Raw genomic sequence first — 12,589 nt, forward strand, 5'->3', positions numbered from 1 at the left:
TCGCCTTTGGTGAAGCAGACGGCCATCACCACCGCTATTCGTCTAATGCGGCAGGGGTCAATAGTGCATCAGCATCGAATCGTTTAGTAACCCGACACCGACTATAGGATCATCACGGGCGGATCGTATTGCAGCGCGACGGTGACCATGCCCTATGACCAGACGGTTCATACGCTGAAGCGACGGTGATGTTCGCCTCGACACGGGCGGGCACGCTCCAATGCGACTGAATAAGGATCTGATCATGGACGGAGCATAAACCATGCGGCGGTGTTAGTGCATACCCACACAAGCGGGTCGTGCTCCAATGCGACGGAAGTAAGGACCTTATCACGGACGGATGATAAGCCAATACAGCGGTGTAGTGTACACCCCAATTGGTCTCAGATACCGACGGTGATGGCTATGAATATCACTGCCCATAGCTTACTGCCTAGACCAAAATTGGACTGCGATGTGGGTTATGACGCGGCTGTGAAAGGTGTGAGTGTAGTAGTAGTGTTGCACATGGGATGTGCGTGGAAAGCGGCCGGCGGCACGAGTGACGTTCGAGGTGGCGCGGGTGACGTCCGGGGCGGCGCGAACGACTTCTGGGGGCGGTGCGGGCCCACTGCTGGGGCGCTCGCTCGCAAGCCTGACACGCTGGATGATTGCTTGCTCGGTGAGCGGGTACCGTCCGACGCTAGCGTCCCGGATTGGACATCCGGGCGCTAGCAAGTCCGTTCTTTTTATCATTTCAAGTTTTTTATTTGAAGTGTGTTTGTTTCCATGATTGGACCTAGAGTAAACTTAAAGTGAACATGAACCTATCTAACTTTTCAAATAGTTTATTCGAAGTGTGTGTTTAGATCCATGATTGGACCTATGGTGAACTTAAAAGGAACTTCAACCTAGATGAGAATGTAGAAAGAATTTAGTAGTCAGGGTGCATTTCACTCGTAGTTTTAGAGTAAGTATCATGAACTACTCCAATATACCATAATAAAAGAAACGGAGTACTATGAGCGTCCAATACAGTATGAAAAAGAAATCCTTATTCCTATTCAAGGTGAAACAATGACCGAGCACGGGCAAGAGATCCAGTTCCGTTACGTGGTTGTTCACTGATCACTGCAATCTTGTGCTTGACCCTGTGGCCCTCAGAAGCGGCAGCAACGGCGACCGAACAGGCCTGCAAAGCGGCAAGCCGAAGTATTTTACTCGTACCAGCAGCCTCCAGAAAGAAACGAGATCGTCGCTTGGCTGCGGCCACGGCCAATTGGTGCGGAAGCGGAAGGCAGCAAGGCACCAAAACGCGGGGCAGCCATCAACGACTGGCTACCGAATAGCCGCAGCCCGCAGCCCCGCGAGAGCCTCTCGCCGGCACGGGAGGTGGGCCCCCGGTGGTACCGGGGGGGGGGGGGGGGGGGGGGGGGGGGGGGGGTGGCGCGGGGGGCCACGGCGCCACACGGGGAGAACCACCGGTCGTGGCAGGATCGTCGCCTACGGGCCACATGCGTCCCGTGGGATCGATGCGGCCACGTCGCCGCGGAGGAGCGGAGTGGGGCATCGCCGTGGGACCCTCGAGTCGCCGTCGGCGTGATCTGGCGTGCCTATCTATCCATCAGAGTAGCAGCGTGCCGCGAGAAAAAAAATGGAGCAGGAGCCGAAGAAGGCCCATTGCTCCATTAGCATTGACACGTTGGCAGCAAGTATACTTGACATGAGGACAATTGGGACCATACAAACATTTAGATGCTGTTTGATACGTATGATTAGTTAGCTACTCCCTCCATTCCTTAATATAAGCCATATAGATTTCTAAAGAAAATTCCAAAATATAGATACGTATCAGCTACCACGACGATTAGTTTGAAAACCTTCCCACCGTACATAGCACATGCCCCAACCAATCCTTTAGATTTAGGAAGCAATCTGATTGGGAAAGAGAAGATGGCCTGATTTTCCTTTTTTTACTCGGTCTCATATCCTTCCCCAAACCGTGTGTTAATATTGATGCTAAAAACTATATGGCTTATATTAAAGAACGGAGAGAGTAAAAATTAACCTACCTATTAGCCTTCCTGTTTGGTTGCACTAAAGTTAATTGGACTAATTTTTAGCTAGATATCAATTAGCTCTTATCAAACATGCCCTTATTTACCTTGACGGAGTCATTACTAGTTGTTTTAAAATAAGATAAATAAAATAATATTCAGGAATGACATTCTGCTATACAACAAGTTTAACTTGCTTTTGAGAAGATGTCATGGCTTTCTAGTCTAAAACCAAATAAAGCGATCCACGCTTTACGAACATATACTTGCAAGTTGCAACTCGCGTTGCTATACTCCAACTGTTTCATAGTTGCATTTATACATGTAGGAGAATAAATTCTTTTCTCCGGAGAATTTACAGGGAATAAATTCAACCATTCAAAAAATAAATGGCCCACCGGCCGAGCGTGGGAATGATCGACAACAAAAAGGGGGCTGTCAATCTCATGCATATACAACCTTTGTCTGTTTTTGCGAGTATTTGTGTGCGTGAGAGCAAAGCTCTCTTGATGGGGACTACATACTACTACCAATTGGGTCGACATGCTATCAACACCATTACACCAACCTTTATCTAAAAACACCAACCGGTGAGAAGTTCTTCAGCCAAAGTGGGAACTATCATATTTCGCAAAAGAAGGGGAAAATATGTGTGATATTAAATATCAAGTGCAAGATCATGCAAACAATAACGCCATGTTCGCTTGGTTTATAAGCCGTACTTTTTCAACCAACGAACAATATTTTTCTCTCACAACAAATCAGCCAACGGTACTTTCAGCCAAACGAACAGGACAAATAATGTTCCATTTGTCTCTTTCAAAAATAAAAACTATTTTCTTTAACCTTTTTGCTGGTGCGGTGGGAGGTTGTGTGTGTGGGGGGGGGGGGGGGGGGGGGGGGGGGGGGGGGGGTTGAAAGATCTTATGTTCCTTTTGCTATCATTGAATACCATACACACTTTATGAAAGAATATGCATGTATTATTGTGATTTTATACTTAAATTGTGACTAAATTGTTAGAAAACAAACTATAATAATAGAGCAAATAGTGCATGCTAAGTAGGGCACATGTGCTTAGCACACCAGGAATAAATTGTTAACAATATCTAATATACGGCTCAGGTTTGTTTGACCTAGCTCCAGCTCGAAAGTAGTAAGATTCATAGAGGATTTGGAGTTTGATTTTGTGCATGTGTAAGAAAATAATTTAAAATACTAACAAAATCACTTAATCAAATATCTTCATAGTACATTAGTACTCATAGCTCTGGCACCAAGAATTTCAAGTAATGGGCTAGCTGAGTTGCGTGAAATAGCAGAGTACATTATATATCTATTAGTAATTTTTAGGAGAGCACATTCAAAGCAATTTAGAATATAAGAGAGCATTGCTATTGTAGATTACCTAAAACTTGTCTCCTATTTCTTTAGGGATAGGGAAGGATAGGGGTTATCTCCTTTTATTTAGGCGAAAGAATGCTTTTTTAGGAGATCTCTTAAAATGTTAAAAGTATAGGAGATGAGAGAAAAGATCCGCTGCAACACTTCCATCTCCTAAAAACGCTACTTTGGAAGTATAGTTTTTAAGTATAGGAGATTGAATACGATATCTGGTGGAGATGCTAGCTCTAGCTATGCGCAAGGTACGATCCTGGGTCCAAATAAACCATTTGAGTAATGTTTCTCTAGCTCAAAATTTTGTACTTCAAAACAATTCAGATTAATAATTTTGCTCCAAGTTTGTACATGTTGCTCCACTACTTATAGTAGTCACCTGGGTTGTTTTTGTTCTAGCTTTGTCCTGATTAAAATTTAAAGGTGGAACCTCAACACGGTTTTTAAACACAAAACGTGCAGCTGAGTTGAGAGAAGTTAGGATGAAGTACTACATATACACACAGCTTCCTTGACACCCAGCTGCTGGTACGTGTGGTAGCTCAGTAGAATTACCATTTTAAAATTTATACACATTTAGTTAGTTACTGGATAATTAAACATGTGTGTCGCATAAGGTGATTTGGTCAGTCATAAAGTCGTTACTCAAAATTGTAATTGTGGTTCTAACGTTTTATCCTAATTTTGGAGGTATATCGTTCTGTAATTGGCATATGATTCACATATGATTATGTTGGCAGCTAATTCAAGAGGTACTGTACGTTCATGAGAGCGAACGAACAGCGAAGAAAATTCAACCTGTGCACATGATTGTACACGATCGAGCTGCTGAGTGCTGAGTCACCCAATAGACCAATATCCCATGCATTCTGAACCTCATCGCATGCGGCATGCCCGCAGAGGCAAGTGAGAGAGAGAGAGTAGCAACACAGGCGTCCACGTCATCATCCATACCTCATGCATGGGCCCCGCCGGAAATCCAACCGGTGACAGGCAGCCCAATAGCATTCCAGGCCAGCGGATTCCCCGTGCCGCGCCAGCCAATCGGCTTCGAGATAAGCATTCTTCCTGGGCCCACCTCACGCGCTGCTCGCTCCACGCAGCCCAAAAGCGCATTCAACGGCCCCACGTGCCCGCTACGCGATCACGATGGTGGACGCCAACCGTCGCTGACATGTGGGTCCGGATTCTCGCGACGGAGTTGGCAATTTTTATAAAGGAAAGGGCTTCCGAGCTCGCCCCCACACTGTTCCCGGTCTTGTTAAGCTCGCGCTTAACATAACCGCCGGGAGCAGAAATTGTTCGACGAAATGACGAGCGCCGGGGCGGCGGCGGGCGCCGCGCTAGGCGCGCGCACGGCGCGGTCCTGCGACGGCTGCATGAGGCGGCGGGCGCGCTGGCACTGCCCTGCCGACGACGCCTTCCTGTGCCAGACCTGCGACGTCTCCGTCCACTCGGCGAACCCGCTGGCGCGCCGACACCACCGCGTCCGCCTCCCCTCGGCGTCCTGCTCCTCCCCACCGTGCGACCCCGACGCGCCAACGTGGCTCCACGGCCTCAAGCGACGGCCGCGCACGCCGCGGTCCAAGCCGGGGGGAGGCAAGCATGAGCTGGCGACGCCCAACTCTATCGCCGCGCCCGCGTCGGCAGCGGTCCCCGACCTCGATACGGAGGAGTCTGGCTCCGGTATCGTGGGCGATAACGACGACGAACACGTGTTCCAGGACGACGATGAGGACCTTCTGTACCGCGTGCCGGTGTTCGACCCTATGCTCGCTGAGTTCTACAACCCCGTGGCCGACGAGGGGGAGCAGAAGCCTGCCTGCCTGATGCTGCCTCTCGTAGAAACATCGGCGGAGTTCGCCTCCGGTATCTCGGCGGAGGCGGACGGGCTCTCCGGGTTCGACGTCCCGGACATGGAGCTCGCTAGCTTCGCCGCGGACATGGAGAGCCTCCTCATGGGAGTCGACGACGGGTTTCATGATCTGGGTTTCTTGGACGAAGAGAAGCCTCAGGTGAACGCGGACGTGGACTTGGAGGCCATGGCGGCGCCGGCGCCTGAACGAGAGGACAAGAAAAGGAAGCGGCCGGAGATGATACTCAAGCTCAACTACGAGGGCGTCATCGCCTCGTGGATTCGTGACGGCGGATCGCCGTGGTTTCATGGCAAGCGTCCTCACCTCGATCCTTACGAGTTATGGTCTGACTTCCCGGTAAGCACTACACGTTTCAACGATGTCTACACATTTCTTCCATTCCTCCCATGCACTGTTTTGGGATAAATAATTGATCGGTTTCCTTTTGCCATATGGATCGCGTGCAGGCGGGAAGCCGGGGTCTCCTCGGCGGCGCCGTGACCGCGGTGACCGGCGGCGAGCGTGAGGCGCGGGTGTCGCGGTACAGGGAGAAGCGGCGGACGCGGCTCTTCGCCAAGAAGATCCGGTACGAGGTGCGCAAGGTCAACGCGGAGAAGCGGCCGCGGATGAAGGGCCGGTTCGTGAAGCGCACCACGCTTCCGCCGCTGCCGAGGCCGCCACCGCCGCCGCCGCAGCAGCAGAAGCAGCTAGCACGCGCACTGCCACACGTGGGCATGGTGCTCGCGCCACCTCCAGGAGCGAACGGGCGCTTCCAGTTTTGAGACCACGCATGCAAGCATGAAGCAACGTATGTGCATGATGCACCGATGCATCTATCTAGCTCGTAGCATGTTCTTTCTACTCTACTACTTTAAATTGGGGATGAACGTACGTACCTAGCGTTAGTTTTTGATCAGATATCCGTGCGTGCGAATTAGGGCTCCCCACAAGATGCTCCCTACTTACGACTGAAATATATCTGTATGTACATGTGCAGAATTTCATGTGCAAATTAGTTAAGGAAGAGTATACTTATAGCTAGGTTGGTTGTTTTTCTTTTTCTAGTTTTTGTAAAGAAGGATCCACTAATTACAAAGGGTGTAGATTTTGATGCCGCCATGCATCGATTGGAAACATTGGAGTACTACATGTGTAAAGGTCTGGAACTCTGAGCTTAGACTGTATAAGATTGAAGTGATGATATACTATGTTGTTTTTATTATGGTTTCTCAGTGACAAGACATACCATTTTGATGCCGCCATCTTTGGTGACCATGATCATGGGGCGTGGGCACAATGGGCTCTTAGGTCCTATGTTGGCTGTACTGAGATAACAGATTGTTTGTACGACTTTGCTCTCTGCTGTGTTGTGTAATGATTGAGATCCTTTAGTATATTTGTGTTAACATCAGAGAAGGGAAGGATTGGGAAGGTACAAGGAAAGCAGGGGAAACAAGCCAGATGACCGAAGGAGGAAGCTTAGTATTCAGTTTCGTTCTGATATGTTATGTCCCCCCCCCCCCCCCCCCTCCCCCCCGGTCTCTCTCTCTGTTCCTATGTATACAGGCCCTTGGCCCTCGGCGTGAATCACACCGGCGCAGCTGTGTCTAGCCTATGATTCACGCCCACTCATGTCCACCGAATCGCACGCTGGCGCGTCGGACGTGGCTGCCTTTCCTTGGTTTAGGTTCGGACTGGTTCACCGAGCCCGTGACGCGTTCAGGTGCTCCCTTGTCCTCCTGGTTGGTGGGTGACTCAGGTTCGACTTTTCCTTGGTGATGCTGACATCCCCTCCCTGACGAAAGACCTGCTTGTCCCCAACCAGGAGCACGAGGAAACCTTTGCCGGAGGGCTTCAGTGTCTTCCCAGGTAGCTAGTGATGGTGGCAGATTGGACCATTGCACGAGCACCTGTGGTACGACGTCGTGGTCGGTTGTGTGGATGCGCCTCTGGAGAACCTTCAGTGATATCTGCAACCCGTCGAGAGTGTGGGGAAGATCAGCCACCGAGTGAGATGTAGGTACCGGGCCGTCTTGAGCTGGGACACATGGAAAACGGGATGAATAGCTGAATTCTCCGGAAGCTTGAGCTTGTACGCGACGGCGCCCACACGTCCGATGACCTAAAACGGGCCAAAGAATTTGAAAGCTAGCTTTTTATTAGCGCGCGCAGCCAAAGAGGTTTGAACATATGGCTGCAACTTGAGGTACACCCAGTCGCCCACTGTAAATTGGCGTTCGGAGCGAGATTTGTCAGCTTGTGTCTTCATGTGCTGCTGTGCCCGGACGAGGTGCTGCTGAATGAGTGTGTTCATCATGGATTTTTCCTTCATCCAATCATCTAGAGGAACCGAGGAAACATAATTGTCTTCAGAGATCCCAAAGTGTTGAGGGTGATGACCATAGAGAACAAAGAATGATGAATAGTTCAGTGAAGAATGCCATGTGGTGTTGTACCAATACTCAGCTAGAAAAATCCAATCGAGCCACTTAGCTGGACAGGAACTGACAAAGCAATGCAAGAAGGTTTCCATGCATTGATTCACACGCTCCGTTTGCCCGTCGGTTTGAGGATGGTAAGCTAAAGACATCCGAAGAGTGACGCCGGCCAAACGGAAAAGTTCTTGCCATAGCTGACTGGTGAAAACCTTGTCTCGGTCCGAAACGATTGACAATGGCAGACCATGGAGGCGGTACACATTGGTGATAAATGTCTTGGCCACTGTAAGAGCAGTAAATGGATGAGCCATTGGGATGAAGTGTGCATACTTGGAAAAGCGATCGACAATCACCAGGATACAATTCTTGCCCCTAGACAGTGGAAAGCCCTCCACAAAGTCCATCAAAATGCTTTGCCATGCCATACTGGGAACCGGTAAAGGCTGGAGTAGACCAGGGTATTTTGCGCGATCGGGCTTGGCTTGCTGACAAGTAGGACATCCAGCCACAAACTGGTGAACGAATGATTTCAGACCGGCCCAGGCAAAGAGATGCTTGATGCGTCGATAGGTGGCAGGAAATCCCGAATGACCGCCCACTGGTGAAGAATGGAAAGCCGTGATAATCTTGTGTTGGAGAAGCACATCAGGTCATTTGGGGCGCCATGAATCCGGATATCTAGCTCTTGGTGCATGGAGAAGTTATGTTCAGAGTCGGTAGAGACAGCTAGCTTAGTCATCAGTTCTTGAGCCTGAGCATCAGATGCATAACTCTGGATGATGGCGTCTAGCCAGGAAGGCATTGTGGCTGAAATGGCAGACAGCTCCTCTGGGTGGCCTATGCGAGACAGTGCATCTGCAACCCGATTGTCAGTACCCAACTTATATACTATTTTATATTGCAAACCCAACAATTTTATGAAAACCTTCTGTTGCCATGCAGTGTGAAGGCGCTGATCACTCAAATGGATGAGGCTCTTGTGATCGGTGAAAATGACAAACTCACTGAGCTGCAAATAAGAACGCCACTGATCAACAACAATGATGATAGCCATGTACTCTTTCTCGTAGGCTGACAACCCTTGATTCTTGGGTCCGAGAGCTCGACTCAAGAAAGCGAGTGGATGGCCCTCCTGAAGGAGCACGGCACCGACCCCATAGTGAGAAGCATCAGTCTCAATACAGAATTGCCGCTTGAAATCAGGAAGGGCCAGCACTGGAGCAGAGCTCAAGCATTTCTTTAGAGTTTGGAATGCTGTGTCATGTTCAGTAGACCACACGAACAACGAGTGCTTCTTCAACAATGCTATTAGCGGCTTTGAGATGACTGCATAATGTCGAACGAAACGGCGGTAGAAACCGGCAAAACCGAGAAAGCTACGAAGTTCCTTGACTGTAGTCGGCGTTGGCCAGGAAACTACTGCCTCAATCTTAGCCGGGTCTGTAGCCACACCTTTAGCACTGATGACATGACCCAAATAAGAAATCTCAGTTTGCGCAAACTTGCACTTTGATAGTTTGATGTGCCACTGATCTTGGGCTAGCAAGAACAAAACCAGACGCAGATGGTCGAGATGCTCCTCAAAAGACTTGTTGTAAATAAGTATATCATCAAAGAAGACAATAGCACACCGGCGGAGGCAAGGTTTCAGAGTACTGTTCATGGCTCCTTGGAAAGTGCCGGGTGCACCATAAAGGCCAAAGGCGATGACCTTGAATTCATAGTGGCCCACATGAGTGGAGAACGCCGTTTTGTGCTCTTCACCTTCCCTTAACCGTATTTGGTGATAACCTAACAGGAGGTCCAGGGTGGAAAAATACCGAGCACCTGCTAGCTCATCCATGGGTTGGTCAAACACTGGAATAGGAAATGCAGTCTTGATAGTAAGGGCATTGAGGTAGCGATAGTCCACACAAAATCTCTAGGAGCCATCTTTTTTACGTACCAGCAAGACAGACGAGTTGAATGGCGAAGTGCTCGGTTGGATTATGCCCTGTTGCAGCATAGAGTCAACCTGAGACTCAATTTCATCCTTGAGGGCTGGTGGGTAATGGTATGGTCGCACTGTGACTGGCCGAGCCCCTTCAATCAATGGTATCTTATGATCACAGTCCCTCTTAGGTGGTAGTTGGTCAGGTGGACAAACAACTGAAGGAAACTCAGTCAGTAAGGCACTGATGGCTGGAGGTAACTGAGCCTCTGTAGTAGTGGATTGCGGAGCGATACTGAATATCTGCACCAACAACTCATCATCCCCAGGAACCTCTAATGGTAGCTTGCCTTGTAACCTGACATTTGTACCCTTGTAAGGAATGACCAACCAGCGATGCAACCAGTCCACCTTCATTGGACTGAAAAGTTGGAGCCAATCCATGCCAAGAATGATGTCATAGTGGGGAATGGGTAAAACCTTGAAATCATGAGTAAACTGATACTGCTGAATACTCCATACTGCTGCTGGCAACTGAGCAGAACACTGCATCAACTCACCATTGGCTACTTTCACAACTAGTGCATGACACCGAACTGGATTGACTGACATTTTAGACAGTAATTGCTGGCTGATAAAAGATGTAGAGCTACCAGAGTCGAGTAGAATCAATACCGGCTGCTGCTGGAACATGCCTTGGAATTGCAAAGTCTTTACCCCCGGTTGTGCTATAGTTTCAGAAAATAGGCAGCAACAGGTTTCTTCTGGCTCGGGTCCCTCATTGCCATCGGTTGTCGGACCATCGACCGCTTCTTCAGAGAAAAGAGCGTAGAGCTCGTCCAACACATGGAGTCCTACTTGCTGCGCACACTTGTGGTCACGATTCCACTTCTCTCTGCAGTGATCACACAAGCCACGGGCACGCCAGTAAGCCTTGAGATCAGCCAGCTTTTTATCTAGTGGTTTCTGATTCAACATGGACTTGTCCACTGTCCCAGCTGGCAAACGATCTTGACGGGAAGGAAGGGGATAGGCAGTCTTCTGATTCCATGGCTTGAATTCACGTTTCCTTGATGACTCCGCAGCCTCTTCCTACAACAACGCCAAAGTATACGCAGTATCCAGAGAATCGGGGCACTGAACAAGAATGGCAGTACGAATGTCTGAATGTAAGCCATCTAGGAAACGAGTGATGTAATGCAGAGTATTTGTGGAGGAATCATAGGCTGTGAGCTGGTCAACAAGTTCAGAAAATTGATCAACATAATCTTGCACAGAGGGAGTTTGGCGAATGCGGTTCATCTTGCGAAGGAGAAATTCATGTTGATCGCGATCAAAGCGGGTATGCAAGGCTTGACAAAATTCAGACCAGGACATGGTTTTTAGTTTGTCAGTAACTGATTGGATCTAGCGTTTGGTAGGGCCAAGGAATTGCGTACGCGAGCACTGAATCCAGACTGAGGGATCAACAGAAGACATCTCAAAGTAATCTTCAGCGCAAGTAATCCAGAGTTTAAGGTCAGTGCCATCAAAGGTAGGGAAGGCCATTTTTGGGAGTTTGCCGGTGGGATTACGGTGGTTCTCGGGTGGGCGGTTGCGGGATAACACTAAGTCATATGCAGTGCCATGAAACTTAATGGGATTCGCAGAGGAGTTGTCCATACCCGTGACCGGGGAATGAGTATAGGTTGTGACAACCCCAAACTCATTCTCCCAGTGGTGAGGATCGAGGCCGTGCTCGTTGGGCCGAGCAGCCTTGTAGCCCGCAGATGCAGATGCGGCGTGCTGCTCCGACTTGACTGGTGGCTCGGTGAAGATAGCCGGCTCGAGGTGAGCGGCGGTGGACTCAATCACAGACCGGTTCCAGTACTTGTCGAGCTTGCCGATGCGAAGACGGAGATCGTCGACGATGCCTTCGTGTTCCTGGCGCCATGAGGTGAGATCTAAAGCAGTCTTCTCAATGGAGCTGAGGCGTGCGTCCTGGCGAAGTTCGGAGTCGATGATCCTCTACTCGACCGCCGCGTCGCCCTCTCGGAAACGCTTGTCCAGGACTTCATCCGCTTCGCTGAATCGCCGCTCGAGGAGATCCGTTTGCTCGGCGATTTGCTTCTGGGTGACTGCTTGTGCGGTGGCGAGTTTTTGGAACTCCGCCAACAGGAGCTGGATATCCGGATTCATGGCGCCCCGACGGTTTGCGGAACGAGTATAGTGGAAACGGATCGGAGTCTTTGGTGGTGGTGGCGGTGGTGACGGATCCAGGTCGCGTGTTCTCGACTCGATTCGCGGATCCGGGGATTTACAGGAAATCAATCGCGCTACAGCAGCTAGCTGCGGCGCGACGAAATCTACCAACCACGGCAAATTGCGAATCAGAGTAGAGAAAATGAACGCGAAGGAGAATCGGAAGGCTCTCTGATACCAATTGTTAACATAAGAGAATGGAAGGATTGGGAAGGTAGAAGGAAAGCAGGGGAAACAAGCCAGATGACCGAAGGAGGAAGCTTAGTATTCAGTTTCGTTCTGATATGTTATGCCCCCCCGGTCTCTCTCTCTCTGTTCCTATGTATACAGGCCCTTGGCCCTCGGCGTGAATCACACAGCTGCAGCTGTGTCTAGCCCATGATTTATGCCCACTCATGTCCACCGAATCGCACGCGCGTCGGACGCGACTGCCTTTCCTTGGTTCAGGTTCGGCCTGGTTCACTGAGCCCGTGACGCGTTCAGGTGCTCCCTTGTCCTCCTGATTGGTGGGTGACTCAGGTTCAACTTCCTTGATGATGCTGACAATTTGATGTGGCTACGGGCTTCTCCTGTATACAAACCTTCTTTGGGACTCACTGTGACATTCTGCCTGCTAAGCATGCCCATCATTCGACTCCCCCGATAATAAGCAAGCGTTGCCTTACCGTGTTTCAGTTAAGATTGCATACC

The 12,589-nt window shown here is 49.7% G+C and overlaps 1 protein-coding gene and 1 pseudogene across 1 annotated transcript; one reads left to right on the forward strand and one right to left on the reverse strand.

Annotated features, from left to right (window-relative positions):
- Window positions 1–4,670: 4,670 nt before the first annotated feature.
- On the forward strand, window positions 4,671–6,512 carry LOC136475304 (zinc finger protein CONSTANS-LIKE 16-like). The gene is made up of 2 exons (XM_066472850.1): window positions 4,671–5,647; window positions 5,758–6,512. The coding sequence occupies exons 1-2, from the start codon at window positions 4,745–4,747 to the stop codon at window positions 6,070–6,072; spliced, it is 1,218 nt and encodes a 405-aa protein (XP_066328947.1). The 5' UTR covers window positions 4,671–4,744; the 3' UTR covers window positions 6,073–6,512.
- A 353-nt stretch (window positions 6,513–6,865) lies between these two features.
- LOC136453028 (uncharacterized) lies at window positions 6,866–11,836 on the reverse strand (annotated as a pseudogene).
- Window positions 11,837–12,589: the final 753 nt, after the last annotated feature.

This window comes from Miscanthus floridulus, chromosome 1 (genome assembly GCF_019320115.1).
Source record: "Miscanthus floridulus cultivar M001 chromosome 1, ASM1932011v1, whole genome shotgun sequence".
Classification (NCBI taxonomy): domain Eukaryota; kingdom Viridiplantae; phylum Streptophyta; class Magnoliopsida; order Poales; family Poaceae; genus Miscanthus; species Miscanthus floridulus.